Below are 19,723 nucleotides of genomic sequence, written 5' to 3'. Positions count from 1 at the left end.
CTGGTTAACATGGTGAAACCCCGTTTCTACTAAAAATACAAAAAATTAGCCGGATGTGGTGGCGGGTGCCTGTGGTCCCAGCTACTCGGGAAGCTGACGCAGGAGAATGGTGTGAACCCAGGAGGCGGAGCTTGCAGTGAGCCGAGATTGCACCACTGTACTCCAGTCTGGGCGACAGAGCAAGACTCCATCTCAAAAAAAAAAAAAAAAAAAATAGTCATGATTTCCTCCTTGTAAGTCTTCTTCTGGAACCAGGGTGTGTGCACACAACCTTTTGGACCCCTGCGATCAAGGGCTTCAGCAGCTCTGTGTCACTCTCCCTGAGGAGATTCCCTAAAGATCAAGCTTCATTCAAACAGGCCAAGCACCCAGAGCCTGCGCAACCTATACCAGTGAAGCTGAGAGATGTGACTCTGAACACTTTCTGCCATGAGGATAAGTTTCCAGGTTCAAATATACATGATCTACTGAAATGAGAAAATGTATACCAATAGAAATGAAGAAATTCATGAAAAAATGTCCATGAGTACGGGGGTGATTTTTGGTTAACTAGCTTACATAGCATTTTTTTGATGCCTATTCATTCAGATATACAAAATACTGGTATACGACACCACAAATTTGGCCAGGCATAGTGGCTCATGCCTGTAATCCCAGCACTTTGGGAGGCTGAGGTGGGTGGATCATGAGGTCAAGAGAACAAGACCATCCTGGTCAACATGGCAAAACCACATCTCTACTAAAAAGACAAAAATTAGCTGGATGCGGTGGCAGGCACCTGTTATCCCAGCTACTTAGGAGGATAAGGCAGGAGAATCACTTGAATCTGGGAGGCAGAGGTGGCAGTGTGCGGAGATCACATCACTGCACCCCAGTATGGTGACAGAGTGACTCCATCTCAAAAAAAAAAAAAAAAAAAAAACACAAATCTATCTCAGTCATGTTAAATCTAGCTAATCAGCTGTCAAAATAAAGACTCAAGTAAAGATCATACAAATAAGTTGAAAGGCTTCCTGTATTCATGGATAGGAAGAGTAAACTTGACTAACACACAATACTACACACATGATCTACAGACTCACAACAACTGCTATCAAACTGGCAACAGACATCTGTGCAGAAATGGAAACGTTAATCCTAAGACTTTAAGGAATTTTTATATGCCGCAAATAACCATGGTAACATTGAAAAAGAATAGTGTTGGAGGAAACACATTCATGAGATTGAAATCTGTAAAAAACAGAGAAACTGAGACAGCATGTTTCTAGCATGGGGGCACCCATAAGTATCACAGATATAGAATCGAGAGCCCAGAATTTTTTTTTTTTTTTTTTTTTTTTTTTTTTTTTTTTTTTTTTTTTGAGAAGGAGTCTCGCTCTGTCACCCAGGCTGGAGTGCAGTGGCCAGATCTCAGCTCACTGCAAACTCCGCCTCCCGGGTTTATGCCATTCTCCTGCCTCAGCCTCCCGAGTAGCTGGGACTACAGGCGCCCGCCACCTCGCCCGGCTAGTTTTTTTTGTATTTTTTTAGTAGAGACGGGGTTTCACCGTGTTAGCCGAGAGCCCAGAATTAAATGCACACCAAGAGTCAGCTGATCTTCAACAGAGGTGCCAAGAATACCCAATGGGAAAGGAAAGTCCTCTTCCACAATGATCGGTAAAAACTTGCAGCATTCTCATTCAAATGAAGAAATGGAATGCTGACAGTGTGCTCACGGTTGTGCTTCTCCCTCCATTTCCAAGACTTGGATCTTCTGCAGTGAACCCAGAGTGAATTTTCGTTCGTGTCCCTCCCACCCAGGGAGATGTCTTGATACCAGAGGTAAACAGCAAGGACAGACAAATGAATGTGCTGCCATGAAACCTAACAGTTCATAAGGTGAGGATCCATTTATCCTAAGCATCCGGGCACACTGCAGAAGAATTTATATCCCAGATTAAGTAACTGCCTGTGACAGAACTGCATCCCAAACCAAAGGCTCTGAGATTTTACAGTGGCACAGACAGAAAAGAGCAGTTGTTCTCAGAAAAATCATCTTTAAATAATAAAGCAAGAAGAGGTGATCGAAAACACAGGATACTCAAAAGTCCATAAACATAGTACTTCTCACCATGATGACATTAAACTCTGAAAATAACAAACGCAGCTTATATTTACTTTTCCTTTTTCTCTTTCTACAGCCTCCCTCAGCCTCCCAAGCAGCAGGTATAACATGAAGGTTCCCGGAAATGTTGTTTGATTAGATCCCATCTGAAGTCCTGTTGCCTACCTGGAAAGGTATCCTCTTCGGTGCTGAGATTCTCCAGAATCCACTCTTTAGAGCCACCAACATCAGGATAAGTCAGTGAGAAGTGCACTCACTTCTCCTACTCCAGGTGAAGACACACTGGCTCACAAACAATCTCCTGGTTGGTCCTCTGGGTTCACACACATTTCTACAGCCCCTCTGCTCACAGTTATACACTTGCAAAATCATTTCCTCTCACCACACCCCCAAGATTTTTAACAGGAACCCAGATTAAGGTTTCTATATATTAAAGCCAGCAAGGTTGTTTCTCAGAAAGTGAGTTAGTTCAAGGTACGTACCCTGGACAACTGATGGTAAAATCTGCAATGAGACAAAAGAAGATGCCATGAGGATTAGATCAATTCTGCTGCACCCTTTACACAGATCTGTTAGTCTCCTGATGACTTCACAAAACTACTTGTGAAACAGTGGTTGAGTCCATGTCAAAGACAAAACATTCTAGCATAGAGGACATGTGTGGAAAAGACAAGAGCTTTTCCCACAGAATTTCTTTGAAGTTGATTTAGATTGGCAAGCGCACAATGCCTAATTCAAAGAGGAAAACTGGTGTGGAGGAAAATGCCTCTGCATTACAGTTGATGATATATGTTGTGATTTAAAAACATCCTAGCATGTCATGTATGAGATGGGAAGACATTCCCGCTGAACTCCACCCCAAGAAGGACTATTATGTACGTTGTACATAATGGGCCTCATCTTACATCAGAATTAATTGAGAAGGAAAGAAATCAGGTGAAGGAAATAATGCATCCAGTGGTCTGTTTGGTGTTGTTGTTGTTTGTCTTTTTGAGATGGAGTCTCGCTTTATCACCAGGCTGGAGTGCAGTGGTGCGATCTCAGCTCACTGCAACCTCCACCTCCCAGGTTCAAGCTATTCTCCTGCCTCAGCCTCCCGAGTAGCTGGGATCACAGGCGTGTGCCACCACACCCAGCTAATTTCTGTATTTTTAGTAGAGATGGGGTTTCACCATGTTGGCCAGGATGGTCTCGATCTCCTGATCTTGTGATCTGCCCACCTTGGCCTCCCAAAGGGCTGGGATTACAGGCGTGAGCCACCACACCCGACCACAGCAGTCGATTTTTTTTTTTGAGACGGAGTCTCGTTCTGTTGCCCAGGCTGGAGTGCAGTGGCGCGATCTCGGTTCACTGCAAGCTCCACCTCCCGGGTTCACGCCATTCTCCTGTCTCAGCCTCCCGAGTAGCTGGGACTACAGGCGCCCGTGACCACACCTGGCTAATTTTTTGTTTTAGTAGAGACAGGGTTTCACCATGTTAGCCAGGATGGTCTCGATCTCCTGACCTCGTGATCTGCCGCCTCGGCCTCCCAAAGTGCTGGGATTACAAGCGTGAGCCACAGCGCCCAGCCACACAGCTGTTCATTTTTTTTTTTTTTTTTTTGAGGCGGAGTCTCGCTCTGTCGCCCGGACTGGAGTGCAGTGGCCAGATCTCAGCTCACTGCAAGCTCCGCCTCCCGAGTTTACGCCATTCTCCTGCCTCAGCCTCCCGAGTAGCTGGGACTACAGGCGCCCGCCACTTCGCCCGGCTAGTTTTTGTATTTTTAGTAGAGACGGGGTTTCACCGTGTTAGCCAGGATGGTCTCGATCTCCTGACCTCGTGATCCGCCCGTCTCGGCCTCCCAAAGTGCTGGGATTACAGGCTTGAGCCACCGCGCCCGGCCACAGCTGTTCATTTTTAAGACAAAGTGCCTTGAACCTGTTTAGGTCAGCAAAGGACAGAAGAAATCCTAGGCTCCTGGTTGGATGGGCAATGCCTGCTTGTTGGGTCCCCCTTGCACCCCGCTTACTTGTCCTCACTTTAACAAATAAGTTTAGTCTAAGTTGAAAGTTCACTAGCCTGCAGAATAGCTCACTTTGTCTATTCTTATCAGCCTACCCAGCTACTTAGGTCATAAGTCAAATACTTGAAGAGCCCCTGAGCTGACTAGGATGGCAACGCATGTGGCTTCAACAAAATGCAGTAAGACAACAATAAAAAGAATACCTAGGCCGGGCGCGGTGGCTCAAGCCTGTGATCCCAGCACTTTGGGAGGTCGGGACGGGCAGATCACGAGGTCAGGAGATCGAGACCATCCTGGCTAACACGGTGAAACCCCGTCTCTACTAAAAATACAAAAAACTAGCCGGGCGAGGTGGCGGCGCCTGTAGTCCCAGCTACTCGGGAGGTTGAGGCAGGAGAATGGCGTAAACCTGGGAGGCGGAGCTTTCAGTGAGCTGAGATCCGGCCACTGCACTGCAGCCTGGGTGACAGCGAGACTCTGTCTCAAAAAAAAAAAAAAAAAAATACCTAAAGCCCCTACACATCAGTCAATATGTGACACCCGGGAAGATTGTGACCTCATAGTACTCAGCCTATGAGGAACCAGGGGAGGGACCTGCACACTAGGGGATAAATTGGTGGTTGAAACTCTTCTGGGTGGGACCGGGTGTGGTAGCTCACGCATGTAATCCTAGCACTTTGGGAGGCTGAGGCAGGCAGATCACTTGAGGTCAGGAGTTCAAAACCAGCCTGGCCAACATGGTAAAACCCCTGTGTCTACTGAAACTATTAAAAAATTAGCTGGGTGTGGTGGCAAGTGCCTGTAATCTCAGCCACTCAGGAGGCTGAGGCAGGAGAACTGCTTGAACCCAGGAGGTAGAGGTTGTGGTGAGCCAGCATCATGCCACTGCATTCCAGCCTGAGCGACAGAGCAAAACTCTGTCTCAAAAAAAAAGAAAAAAAAAAAAAGAAACTGTTCTGGGTGTGTCTACCCTCAGACACCCAATGTTGCAAGACCACCATTAAAAGTCTCGCTTTCTCTGTTCTGCGGGCCTGAGTTCATTCTTTGGATTTGGATGGGTGAGTTTGTTTCTCACATCAGGAAAGCAACATTTCCTCAGAAGGCAAAGAAAGGGTGTCTTACCTGGACATCAGCAATGTGTTTCTCACTTGGTGTTAGAGATTTTAAACTCAGGCTGTCCTCAGGGGGACCTAAAAGGACACAGAGTTAATGTCAGTGCCCTGGGGGTTGGAGACTGTGAGTCCCTCAGGGAGCTTTGCTGGATGCGGCATATGGAGCGCGGGACTGAAGATTCTGACACCATCTCAGAGAAACAACTATGTTCAAGTAGTGAGCATGAGGGAGTCTCACCAGATACCTCGCATCTTAGTCAGTGCCTGGACCTAATAAGGCTCTTGCATTCCCAAGTTCCAGAAGATATTAACCAATCAAAACTCAAGGCTTTGATGTTTGCTGTCACATAGAAAGGAAAAACTGGTCTTCTGGGAAAGGTAATCATTAAAATCAGAGCAAGGAAAAAAATGGTTACAAAATGGTTAAAAAAAAAAAAATGTTTACAGCACACAAAGCCCATGGACACTAATTGTCTCTCACCTCTATCTTATTAAAATACAAAAGGAACAAGTCAGACTTCTACACATATTTCCTTTGGTTCTGACTTCCTCACCCTGTTCCTAGGTTCCAAAGCAACAGGTGTCACCCAACTGCTCCCAGAGATCCTCCTAGAGTATCATTCTCCATCTGCAGGTCTGCCTCACTGCAGCTGCCCTCATGGACGGTGTCCACTGGCCAATCATTAGAAACAAAAACTCCACAAGAAGTTATTCCAGAGAGCAACTCGCCCACCCTCCTACTCCAGGTGAGGCCACACTGGGTTACACGAGATCACTCTGTCCTTCCCTCGGTGTTGTCAGACTATCCCTGGGCTCTGGGGAGTCAGAGGTCTCTAGAAAGGCATCGTTCACACTTGCCAGCCTTCAAGTGAGAAAGAAGAACTGAAGGAACCACCTTTCAACTTTTTCCTTCCACTGGCCCATTATAGTTTCACCTCCAATCTCATAGCCCTGAGATTCCCACTTTGACACGCATGCTTTGAGTTAGAGGAGTTCAACAATCGGCCCCTCAGTCAGGCTCCCAGCAGATGGGAAAGAACGTTCTGTCAGGCCATTGCACGGCGGCGGTTGTGATGACATTTTTGTTTTTGTTGTTTTCAATGTTGTGAGATGGAGGTTCACTCTTGCTGCCCAGGCTGGAGTACAATGGCATGAACTCGGCTCACTGCAACCTCCGCCTCCCGGGTTCAGGCGATTCTCCTGCCTCAGTCTCCTGAGTAGCTGGGATGACAGACATGCAACACCATACATGGCTAATTTTTGCATTTTTAGTAGAGATGTGATTTTACCATGTTGGCCAGCCTGGTCTCTAACTCCTGACCTCAGGTGATCCACCTGCCCTGGCCTTCTAAAGTGCTGGAATTACAGGTGTGAGCCACCATGCCCAGTCCTGAACTTTTAATTGTAAATATTTAAATGTATTGAAATATGAGGAGGCAGCCAGGCGCGGTGGCTCAAGCCTGTAATCCCAGCACTTTGGGAGGCTGAGATGGGCGGATCACGAGGTCAGGATTTCAAGACCATCCTGGCTAACACGATGAAACCCCGTCTCTACTAAAAAATACAAAAAACTAGCCGAGCGAGGTGGCGGACGCCTGTAGTCCCAGCTACTCCAGAGGCTAAGGCAGGAGAAAGGCGGGAACCCGGGAGGCGGAGCTTGCAATGAGCTGAGATCTGGCCACTGCACTCCAGCCTGGGTGACAGAGCAAGACTCCATCTCTAAAAAAAAAAAAAAAAGAAGAAGAAATACAAGGAGGCACATATATGACTGACAACCACAATAGATGACACAGGAGACCCCGACATGAGGAAGACATGACCCCCTCCCCTGGTGTTTTCTTGCAAATTGGTTTACAGCTGTGCTGTTACCATACATTTATGGTTACTTCCTGGGCATGTGCACAAGGGCCAGTCACTGTGTGGGGCTGGGGAGATGACAATGAGGACAACATCCAGGTCCAGAGGAAGGCCAGCAGGGGGCGCATGTGCACACAGGGGAAGAGCGTGGCCCTGCACTCCCTGTCTAGACAGCATCAGAGAAGCAAAAGCCGAGGGGCAGGGACACCTCACTGTCCTCAGGAGCTCAACCTCATCTCCAGGGACCCTGACTCAGAAGCTGGGGCAGACTCCAGGATTGGTGTAGGGTTCAACAGGCTGGACAGGCTGAGAAGGGAACATTTCCACACCTGCGCTAGATCCCAGCCCAGGGCTGACCTAGAACTCACCCCAGGGATGTGTTCACTACAGTGCCCATGGGGCCTAACATGTTCTCCCCAGGACTGAGCTCTGGGGTAAGGACTAATGAGGAAGACACAGTCACTGCCCTGGCAGGAAACACCCATAGCCAGGGTTCCTCTATCCACCCTGTGGGAAGACACAACACAGATAGAGTTTGACACTGAAGATTCCAAACCTTCCACAAAATAAGTGGAAACTGATGTGTTGTGGATTCCACAGAACAGTTGCAAGGATGAGCTGGACTCTGGAATCAGTCCCCATCCCTTTGCTGGCTCCTGGTGCACTGGAACTTGTGTCCCTCCCCACCTCCCCTGGTATTAGTGCTAGGGAGCTCTGTCCAGTTGAAACACGTCAGCCAGGCATGGTGGCTCACGTGTGTAATCCCACCACTTTGGGAGGCCGTGGTGGGCGGATCGCCTGATGTCAGGAGTTTGAGACCAGCCTGGCCAACATGGAGAAACCCCATCTCTACTGCAAATACAAAAATTGCTGGGTGTGGTGGTGCATGCCTGTAATTCCAGCTACTCAACAGGCTGAGGCAGGAGAATCACTTGAACTTGGGAGGTGGACGTTGCAGTGAACTGAGATCACACCACTGCACTCCAGCCTGGGCAACACAGTGAGGGTCCCTCTCAAAAAAAAAAAAAAAAAAAGCACATTTCTAGGGCAGACAACCCTTGGACAATACTGTCTCCTCAAGGACTATTCCTCAAGTGGCTTCCAGAAGAGGTGAAAAAGAAAAACTCATCTGTCCTAGCCCCAGAAAGATCAGGCCTGGGACCTGTCTGTGTCTGTCCTGACTTGTGTCCTGTCTGCTCTGTGTCAGAGAAGTGGGGACGTGATTCCTGTTCTGCCTCCTCACCAATTTCTGCTGGTGTCACCGCCATCATCGCACAAAGATGGAGAAGACAAGAGAAAGCGATGAAACTCCATTCTTTTTTTTTTTTTTTTTTTTTGAGGCGGAGTCTCGCTCTGTCGCCCGGACTGGAGTGCAGTGGCCGGATCTCAGCTCACTGCAAGGTCCGCCTCCCGGGTTTACGCCATTCTCCTGCCTCAGCCTCCCGAGAAGGCTGGGACTACCGCACCCGCCACCTTGCCCGGCTAGTTTTTGTGTTTTTTTTTTTTAGTAGAGACGGGGTTTCACCGTGTTAGCCAGGATGGTCTCGATTTCCTGACCTCGTGATCTGCCCATCTCGGCCTCCCAAAGTGCTGGGATTACAGGCTTGAGCCACCGTGCCTGGCCAACCCCCAATATTTTTAACAGGAACCCAGATTAAGGTTTCTATATATTAAAGCCAACAAGCTTGTTTCTCAGAAAGTGAGTTAGTTCAAGGTACATACCTTGGTCACGCAATGGGAAAATCTGCAATGAGACAAAAGAAGATGCCGTGAGGATTAGATCAATTCTGCTGCACCCCTTACACAGATCTGTTAGTCTCCTGATGATTTCACAAAACTACTTGTGAAACAGTGGTGAGTCAAGGTCAAAGGCCAAACATTCTAGCATAGAGGACATGTGTGGAAAAGACAAAAGCTTTTCCCACAGAATTTCTCTGAAGGTGATTTAACTTGGTAAATGCACAAGGCCTAATCCAAGGAGAAAAATTGGTTTGGAGGAAAATCCCTCTGCAATACAGTTGATGATGGATGCTGTCCTTCAAAAACATCCTAGTGTGTCATGTATCAGATGAAAAGAAACTCAGACCGAACTCCATCCTCACAAAGAGAATTGTGTATGTTGTACATAATGTGCCTTGTCATATTTTTATATCAAGATTAACTGAGAAGGAAAGAAATCAGGTGAGGGAAATAATGTATACAGTAGTCCATTTCTAACACAAAGTGTCTTGTACCGGTTAGGTCAGCAAAGGACAGAAGAAATAGGATATGCCAGGCTCCTGCTTGGAAGGGCAATGCCTGCTTATTGGCCCCACCTCCTCCCCGCTTCGTTGCCCTCACTTCAACCAAAGAAGATTAAGATGAAAGTTTACTAGACTGCAAAATAGCTCGCTTTGTCTGTTCTTATCAGCCTGCCCAGAGACAGCTGACCAGGACGGCAATGCATTGTGGGCTGCAACAAAATGCAGTAAGACAACCCTAGAAAAATACCTAAAGCCTCTCCCCAAAAATCAATAGGCAACACCTGGAAAGATTGTGACCCCATAATACTCAGCCTATGAGGAACCAGGGGAGAGGCCTGCACACTAGGGGATAAATTCCTTGTGGAAACTGTGCTGGGTGTGTCTGCCCATAAGATACCGCATCTTGAAACACTGTCATTAAAAGTCTCACTTTCGGCCAGGCGGGGTGGCTCATGCCTGTAATCCCAGCACTTTGGGAAGCTGAGGTGGGCAGATTACTGAGGTCAGGAGTTCGAGACCAGCCTGGCTAACATGCTGAAACACCATCTCTACTAAGAACACAAAAATTAGCTAGGCATGGGGACACATGCCTGTAATCCCAGCTACTCAGGAGGCTGAGGCAGGAGAATTCATTGAGCCCAGGAGATAGAGCCGAGATTGCACCACTGCACTGCAGCCTGGCCAACTGAACTAGACTCTTTCTTAAAAAAAAAAGAAAAAGAAAAAGAAAAAAAAAGGAAAGAAAATCTCACTTTTTCTATTTTTCAGCTCCCTGAGTCCATTCTTTGGGTTTGGACTAGTGAGTTTGTTTCTCACATCAGAAAACCAACACTTCCTCAGAAGACAAAGAAAGGTGGTCTTACCTGGATGATATCAACATCCTCATCATCCTCATCATTATCATCATTTTCCCAATCACCAACTTCACTTGGCGGTAGGCGTATTAAATTCAGATTGTCCTCAGAAGAACCTGGAAGGCCACAGAGGAAAGATCAGTGCCCTGGGTGTTTGTGACTGTGAGTCACTCAGGGAGCTTTGCTGGATGTGGTATATGGAGGTGGTTGATTAACAAGCATGGACTGAGTTGATGCTGTACTATTCCCCTGAGTGGAAGAGGGATGGCAGAGAAGGGGAGAAAGAAAGACATGAGACGTGGAGGCCTTGGCCTTGTGCTAGAGGCATCAGGGAGCAACACAAAACAGTCTACCCCAAATGGATCTAAAATGCACACTGAGGGTCAATGGAAGAGTGCCTTCCTCCCTCTCAAATGTTTTGAAAGTCTTCTAAACAAACAGCATTTTCTTAATGTATTCAAGACCATGGCAGTACACTAGGATCCAATTATGATGGTACTATATTTAGCATCTGTTTTAAAGGATTAATTACTTAATTTATTGGTGAAGTGGATTCAATTTCACCCAAATTACTCTACTCTACTGATCACACACTCTTTTTTTTTTTTTTTTTTGAGACAGAGTCTTGCTCTGTCCCCCAGGCTGAAATGCAGGAGCGTGATCTCAGCTCACTGCAAGCTCCGCTTGCCCAGTTCACACCATTCTCCTGCCTCAGCCTCCTGAGTAGCTGGAACTACAGGCACCCACCACCAGGCCTGGCTAATTTTTTTGTATTTTTAGTAGAGACACAGTTTCACCATGTTAGCCAGGATGGTCTCAATCTCCTGACCTCATCATCCACTCACCTCGGCCTCCCAAAGTGCTGGGATTACAGGCATGAGCCACCGCGCCCAGCTGATCACAATTTCTTTTTCATAGAGGTCGTTCAAAAATTAAATACTAAAATGCTACAATTAAAAATAGTCAGCCAGGCACGGTGGCTCATGCCTGTAATCCCAGCACTTTGGGAGGCCGAGGAGGGCGGATCACAAGGTCAGGAGATTGAGACCATCCTGGTTAACATGGTGAAACCCCGTTTCTACTAAAAATACAAAAAATTAGCCGGATGTGGTGGCGGGTGCCTGTGGTCCCAGCTACTCGGGAAGCTGATGCAGGAGAATGGTGTGAACCCAGGAGGCGGAGCTTGCAGTGAGCCGAGATCGCACCACTGTACTCCAGTCTGGGCGACAGAGCAAGACTCCATCTCAAAAAAAAAAAAAAAAAAAATAGTCATGATTTCCTCCTTGGAAGTCTTCTTCTGGAACCAGGGTGTGTGCACACAACCTTTTGGACCCCTGCGGTCAAGGGCTTCAGCAGCTCTGTGTCACTCTCCCTGAGGAGATTCCCTAAAGATCAAGCTTCATTCGAACAGGCCAAGCACCCAGAGCCTGCGCAACCTATACCAGTGAAGCTGAGAGATGTGACTCTGAACACTTTCTGCCATGAGGATAAGTTTCCAGGTTCAAATATACATGATCTACTGAAATGAGAAAATATATACCAATAGAAATGAAGAAATTCATGAAAAAACGTCCATGAGTACGGGGGTGATTTTTGGTTAACTAGCTTACATAGTATTTTTTTGATGCCTATTCATTCAGATATACAAAATACTGGTATACGATACCACAAATTTGGCCAGGCATAGTGGCTCATGCCTGTAATCCCAGCACTTTGGGAGGCTGAGGTGGGTGGATCATGAGGTCAAGAGAACAAGACCATCCTGGCCAACATGGCAAAACCACATCTCTACTAAAAAGACAAAAATTAGCTGGATGCGGTGGCACGCACCTGTTGTCCCAGCTACTTGGGAGGATAAGGCAGGAGAATCACTTGAATCTGGGAGGCAGAGGTGGCAGTGTGCGGAGATCACATCACTGCACCCCAGTATGGTGACAGAGTGACTCCATCTCCAAAAAAAAAAAAAAAAAAAAAAAAAAAAAACACAAATCTATCTTAGTCATGTTAAATCTAGCTAATCAGCTGTCAAAATAAAGACTCAAGTAAAGATCATACAAATAAGTTGAAAGGCTTCCTGTATTCATGGATAGGAAGAGTAAACTTGACTAACACACAATACTACACACATGATCTACAGACTCACAACAACTGCTATCAAACTGGCAACAGACATCTGTGCAGAAATGGAAACGTTAATCCTAAGACTTTAAGGAATTTTTATATGCCGCAAATAACCATGGTAACATTGAAAAAGAATAGTGTTGGAGGAAACACATTCATGAGATTGAAATCTATAAAAAACAGAGAAACTGAGACAGCATGCTTCTAGCATGGGGGCACCCATAAGTATCACAGATATAGAATCGAGAGCCCAGAATTAAATGCACACATAGAGTCAGCTGATCTTCAACAGAGGTGCCAAGAATACCCAATGGGGAAAGGAAAGTCTCTTCCACAAATGACGGTAAAACTGCACATTCTCATTCAAATGAAGAAATGGAATGCTGACAGTGTGCTCACGGTTGTGCTTCTCCCTCCATTTCCAAGACATTGGAGCTTCTGCAGTGAACCCAGAGTGAATTTTCGTTCTGTCCTCCACACCCAGGGAGATGTCTTGATACCAGAGGTAAAACAGCAAGGACAGACAAATGAATGTGCTGCCATGAAACCTAACAGTTCATAAGGTGAGGATCCATTTATCCTAAGCATCCGGGCACACTGCAGAAGAATTTTATATCCAAGATTAAGTAACTGCCTGTGACAGAACTGCATCCCAAACCAAAGGCTCTGAGATTTTACAGTGGCACAGACAGAAAAGAGCAGTTGTTCTCAGAAAAATCATCTTTAAATAATAAAGCAAGAAGAGGTGATCGAAAACACAGGATACTCAAAAGTCCATAAACATAGTACTTCTCACCAAGATGACATTAAACTCTGAAAATAACAAACGCAGCTTATATTTACTTTTCCTTTTTCTCTTTCTACAGCCTCCCTCAGCCTCCCAAGCAGCAGGTATAACATGAAGGTTCCTGGAAATGTTGTTTGATTAGATCCCATCTGAAGTCCTGTTGCCTACCTGGAAAGGTATCCTCTTCGGTGCTGAGATTCTCCAGAATCCACTCTTTAGAGCCACCAACATCAGGATAAGTCAGTGAGAAGTGCACTCACTTCTCCTACTCCAGGTGAAGACACACTGGCTCACAAACAATCTCCTGGTTGGTCCTCTGGGTTCACACACATTTCTACAGCCCCTCTGCTCACAGTTATACACTTGCAAAATCATTTCCTCTCACCACACCCCCAAGATTTTTAACAGGAACCCAGATTAAGGTTTCTATATATTAAAGCCAGCAAGGTTGTTTCTCAGAAAGTGAGTTAGTTCAAGGTACGTACCCTGGACAACTGATGGTAAATCTGCAATGAGACAAAAGAAGATGCCATGAGGATTAGATCAATTCTGCTGCACCCTTTACACAGATCTGTTAGTCTCCTGATGACTTCACAAAACTACTTGTGAAACAGTGGTTGAGTCCATGTCAAAGACAAAACATTCTAGCATAGAGGACATGTGTGGAAAAGACAAGAGCTTTTCCCACAGAATTTCTTTGAAGTTGATTTAGATTGGCAAGCGCACAATGCCTAATTCAAAGAGGAAAACTGGTGTGGAGGAAAATGCCTCTGCATTACAGTTGATGATATATGTTGTGATTTAAAAACATCCTAGCATGTCATGTATGAGATGGGAAGACATTCCCGCTGAACTCCACCCCAAGAAGGACTATTATGTACGTTGTACATAATGGGCCTCATCTTACATCAGAATTAATTGAGAAGGAAAGAAATCAGGTGAAGGAAATAATGCATCCAGTGGTCTGTTTGGTGTTGTTGTTGTTTGTCTTTTTGAGATGGAGTCTAGCTTTATCACCAGGCTGGAGTGCAGTGGTGCGATCTCAGCTCACTGCAACCTCCACCTCCCAGGTTCAAGCTATTCTCCTGCCTCAGCCTCCCGAGTAGCTGGGATCACAGGCGTGTGCCACCACACCCAGCTAATTTCTGTATTTTTAGTAGAGATGGGGTTTCACCATGTTGGCCAGGATGGTCTCGATCTCCTGATCTTGTGATCTGCCCACTTGGCCTCCCAAAGGGCTGGGATTACAGGCGTGAGCCACCACACCCGACCACAGCAGTCGATTTTTTTTTTTTTTTTGAGACGGAGTCTCGTTCTGTTGCCCAGGCTGGAGTGCAGTGGCGCGATCTCGGTTCACTGCAAGCTCCACCTCCCGGGTTCACGCCATTCTCCTGTCTCAGCCTCCCGAGTAGCTGGGACTACAGGCGCCCGTGACCACACCTGGCTAATTTTTTGTTTTAGTAGAGACAGGGTTTCACCATGTTAGCCAGGATGGTCTCGATCTCCTGACCTCGTGATCTGCCCGCCTCGGCCTCCCAAAGTGCTGGGATTACAAGCGTGAGCCACAGCGCCCAGCCACACAGCTGTTCATTTTTTTTTTTTTTTTTTTTTTTTTTTTTTTGAGGCGGAGTCTCGCTCTGTCGCCCGGGCTGGAGTGCAGTGGCCAGATCTCAGCTCACTGCAAGCTCCGCCTCCCGAGTTTACGCCATTCTCCTGCCTCAGCCTCCCGAGTAGCTGGGACTACAGGCGCCCGCCACTTCGCCCGGCTAGTTTTTGTATTTTTAGTAGAGACGGGGTTTCACCGTGTTAGCCAGGATGGTCTCGATCTCCTGACCTCGTGATCCGCCCGTCTCGGCCTCCCAAAGTGCTGGGATTACAGGCTTGAGCCACCGCGCCCGGCCACAGCTGTTCATTTTTAAGACAAAGTGCCTTGAACCTGTTTAGGTCAGCAAAGGACAGAAGAAATCCTAGGCTCCTGGTTGGATGGGCAATGCCTGCTTGTTGGGTCCCCCTTGCACCCCGCTTACTTGTCCTCACTTTAACAAATAAGTTTAGTCTAAGTTGAAAGTTCACTAGCCTGCAGAATAGCTCACTTTGTCTATTCTTATCAGCCTACCCAGCTACTTAGGTCATAAGTCAAATACTTGAAGAGCCCCTGAGCTGACTAGGATGGCAACGCATGTGGCTTCAACAAAATGCAGTAAGACAACAATAAAAAGAATACCTAGGCCGGGCGCGGTGGCTCAAGCCTGTGATCCCAGCACTTTGGGAGGTCGAGACGGGCAGATCACGAGGTCAGGAGATCGAGACCATCCTGGCTAACACGGTGAAACCCCGTCTCTACTAAAAATACAAAAAACTAGCCGGGCGAGGTGGCGGGCGCCTGTAGTCCCAGCTACTCGGGAGGTTGAGGCAGGAGAATGGCGTAAACCCGGGAGGCGGAGCTTGCAGTGAGCTGAGATCCGGCCACTGCACTGCAGCCTGGGTGACAGCGAGACTCTGTCTCAAAAAAAAAAAAAAAAATACCTAAAGCCCCTACACATCAGTCAATATGTGACACCCGGGAAGATTGTGACCTCATAGTACTCAGCCTATGAGGAACCAGGGGAGGGACCTGCACACCAGGGGATAAATTGGTGGTTGAAACTCTTCTGGGTGGGACCGGGTGTGGTAGCTCACGCATGTAATCCTAGCACTTTGGGAGGCTGAGGCAGGCAGATCACTTGAGGTCAGGAGTTCAAAACCAGCCTGGCCAACATGGTAAAACCCCTGTGTCTACTGAAACTATTAAAAAATTAGCTGGGTGTGGTGGCAAGTGCCTGTAATCTCGGCCACTCAGGAGGCTGAGGCAGGAGAACTGCTTGAACCCAGGAGGTAGAGGTTGTGGTGAGCCAGCATCATGCCACTGCATTCCAGCCTGAGCGACAGAGCAAAACTCTGTCTCAAAAAAAAAAGAAAAAAAAAAAAAAGAAACTGTTCTGGGTGTGTCTGCCCTCAGACACCCAATGTTGCAAGACCACCATTAAAAGTCTCGCTTTCTCTGTTCTGCGGGCCTGAGTTCATTCTTTGGATTTGGATGGGTGAGTTTGTTTCTCACATCAGGAAAGCAACATTTCCTCAGAAGGCAAAGAAAGGGTGTCTTACCTGGACATCAGCAATGTGTTTCTCACTTGGTGTTAGAGATTTTAAACTCAGGCTGTCCTCAGGGGGACCTAAAAGGACACAGAGTTAATGTCAGTGCCCTGGGGGTTGGAGACTGTGAGTCCCTCAGGGAGCTTTGCTGGATGCGGCATATGGAGCGCGGGACTGAAGATTCTGACACCATCTCAGAGAAACAACTATGTTCAAGTAGTGAGCATGAGGGAGTCTCACCAGATACCTCGCATCTTAGTCAGTGCCTGGACCTAATAAGGCTCTTGCATTCCCAAGTTCCAGAAGATATTAACCAATCAAAACTCAAGGCTTTGATGTTTGCTGTCACATAGAAAGGAAAAACTGGTCTTCTGGGAAAGGTAATCATTAAAATCAGAGCAAGGAAAAAAATGGTTACAAAATGGTTAAAAAAAAAAAAATGTTTACAGCACACAAAGCCCATGGACACTAATTGTCTCTCACCTCTATCTTATTAAAATACAAAAGGAACAAGTCAGACTTCTACACGTATTTCCTTTGGTTCTGACTTCCTCACCCTGTTCCTAGGTTCCAAAGCAACAGGTGTCACCCAACTGCTCCCAGAGATCCTCCTAGAGTATCATTCTCCATCTGCAGGTCTGCCTCACTGCAGCTGGCCTCATGGACGGTGTCCACTGGCCAATCATTAGAAACAAAAACTCCACAAGAAGTTATTCCAGAGAGCAACTCGCCCACCCTCCTACTCCAGGTGAGGCCACACTGGGTTACACAAGATCACTCTGTCCTTCCCTTGGTGTTGTCAGACTATCCCTGGGCTCTGGGGAGTCAGAGGTCTCTAGAAAGGCATCGTTCACACTTGCCAGCCTTCAAGTGAGAAAGAAGAACTGAAGGAACCACCTTTCAACTTTTTCCTTCCACTGGCACATTATAGGTCTCACCTCCAATCTCATAGCCCTGAGATTCCCACTTTGACACGCATGCTTTGAGTTACAGGAGTTCAACAATCGGCCCCTCAGTCAGGCTCACAGCAGATGGGAAAGAGCGTTCTGTCAGGCCATTGCACGGCGGCTGTTGTGATGAGGTTTTTGTTTTTTTTTTGTTGTTTTCAATGTTGTGAGATGGAGGTTTACTCTTGCTGCCCAGGCTGGAGTACAATGGCATGAACTCGGCTCACTGCAACCTCCGCCTCCCGGGTTCAGGCGATTCTCCTGCCTCAGTCTCCTGAGTAGCTGGGATGACAGACATGCAACACCATACATGGCTAATTTTTGCATTTTTAGTAGAGATGGGGTTTTACCATGTTGCCCAGCCTGGTCTCTAACTCCTGACCTCAGGTGATCCACCTGCCCTGGCCTTCTAAAGTGCTGGAATTACAGGTGTGAGCCACCATGCCCAGTCCTGAACTTTTGAGGAGGCAGCCAGGCGCGGTGGCTCAAGCCTGTAATCCCAGCACTTTGGGAGGCTGAGATGGGCGGATCACGAAGTCAGGATTTCAAGACCATCCTGGCTAACACGATGAAACCCCGTCTCTACTAAAAAATACAAAAAACTAGCCGGGCGAGGTGGCGGGCGCCTGTAGTCCCAGCTACTCCAGAGGCTAAGGCAGGAGAATGGCGGGAACCCGGGAGGCGGAGCTTGCAATGAGCTGAGATCTGGCCACTGCACTCCAGCCTGGGCGACAGAGCAAGACTCCATCTCTAAAAAAAAAAAAAAGAAGAAGAAATACGAGGAGGCACATATATGACTGACAACCACAATAGATGACACAGGAGACCCCGACATGAGGAAGACATGACCCCCTCCCCTGGTGTTTTCTTGCAAATTGGTTTACAGCTGTGCTGCTACCACACATTTATGGTTACTTCCTGGGCATGTGCACAAGGGCCAGTCACTGTGTGGGGCTGGGGAGATGACAATGAGGACAACATCCAGGTCCAGAGGCAGGCCAGCAGGGGGCGCATGTGCACACAGGGGAAGAGCGTGGCCCTGCACTCCCTGTCTAGACAGCATCAGAGAAGCAAAAGCCGAGGGGCAGGGGCACCTCACTGTCCTCAGGAGCTCAACCTCATCTCCAGGGACCCTGACTCAGAAGCTGGGGCAGGCTCCAGGATTGGTGTAGGGTTCAACAGGCTGGACAGGCTGAGAAGGGAACATTTCCACACCTGCGCTAGATCCCAGCCCAGGGCTGACCTAGAACTCACCCCAGGGATGTGTTCACTACAGTGCCCATGGGGCCTAACATGTTCTCCCCAGGACTGAGCTCTGGGGTAAGGACTAATGAGGAAGACACAGTCACTGCCCTGGCAGGAAACATCCATAGCCAGGGTTCTTCTATCCACCCTGTGGGAAGACACAACACAGATAGAGTTTGACACTGAAGATTCCAAACCTTCTACAAAATAAGTGGAAACTGATGTGTTGTGGATTCCACAGAACAGTTGCAAGGATGAGCTGGACTCTGGAATCAGTCCCCATCCCTTTGCTGGCTCCTGGTGCACTGGAACTTGTGTCCCTCCCCACCTCCCCTGGTATTAGTGCTAGGGAGCTCTGTCCAGTTGAAACACGTCAGCCAGGCATGGTGGCTCACGTGTGTAATCCCACCACTTTGGGAGGCCGTGGTGGGCGGATCGCCTGATGTCAGGAGTTTGAGACCAGCCTGGCCAACATGGAGAAACCCCATCTCTACTGCAAATACAAAAATTAGCTGGGCGTGGTGGTGCATGCCTGTAATTCCAGCTACTCAACAGGCTGAGGCAGGAGAATCACTTGAACTTGGGAGGTGGACGTTGCAGTGAACTGAGATCACACCACTGCACTCCAGCCTGGGCAACACAGTGAGGGTCCCTCTCAAAAAAAAAAAAAAAAAAGCACATTTCTAGGGCAGACAACCCTTGGACAATACTGTCTCCTCAAGGACTATTCCTCAAGTGGCTTCCAGAAGAGGTGAAAAAGAAAAACTCATCTGTCCTAGCCCCAGAAAGATCAGGCCTGGGACCTGTCTGTGTCTGTCCTGACTTGTGTCCTGTCTGCTCTGTGTCAGAGAAGTGGGGACCTGATTCCTGTTCTGCCTCCTCACCAATTTCTGCTGGTGTCACCGCCATCATCACACAAAGATGGAGAAGACAAGAGAAAGCGATGAAACTCCATTCTTTTTTTTTTTTTTTTTTTTTTTGAGGCGGAGTCTCGCTCTGTCGCCCGGACTGGAGTGCAGTGGCCGGATCTCAGCTCACTGCAAGGTCCGCCTCCCGGGTTTACGCCATTCTCCTGCCTCAGCCTCCCGAGGAGCTGGGACTACAGGCACCCGCCACCTTGCCCGGCTAGTTTTTGTATTTTCTTTTTTAGTAGAGACGGGGTTTCACCGTGTTAGCCAGGATGGTCTCGATCTCCTGACCTCGTGATCCGCCCGTCTCGGCCTCCCAAAGTGCTGGGATTACAGGCTTGATCCACCGCGCCCGGCCTGAAACTCCATTCTTGAGGCATTTAGGATGATGTCCACGCCATGCTCTCGGCA

The 19,723-nt window shown here is 47.7% G+C and overlaps 1 protein-coding gene across 18 annotated transcripts in view; it reads right to left on the bottom strand.

Moving 5' to 3' along the window:
- Nucleotides 1-19,723, bottom strand: part of DRICH1 (aspartate rich 1) — a 67,781-nt gene that overhangs the window by 36,342 nt on the left and 11,716 nt on the right. For all 18 annotated transcript variants that reach the window (XM_030914815.1, XM_030914816.1, XM_030914814.1 and 15 more), the window contains 2 exons: nucleotides 16,225-16,292; nucleotides 2,587-2,608 (listed from right to left, as the gene is read on the bottom strand). In XM_030914815.1, coding sequence (XP_030770675.1) covers nucleotides 2,587-2,608; nucleotides 16,225-16,292 — 90 coding nt within the window. The remainder of the gene's footprint in view (nucleotides 1-2,586; nucleotides 2,609-16,224; nucleotides 16,293-19,723) is intronic.

Source organism: Rhinopithecus roxellana, chromosome 13, assembly GCF_007565055.1.
Source record: "Rhinopithecus roxellana isolate Shanxi Qingling chromosome 13, ASM756505v1, whole genome shotgun sequence".
Classification (NCBI taxonomy): Eukaryota; Metazoa; Chordata; class Mammalia; order Primates; family Cercopithecidae; genus Rhinopithecus; species Rhinopithecus roxellana.
Note: the sequence above shows the minus strand (reverse complement) of the source record. Positions and strands in the feature narration are given on the sequence as shown.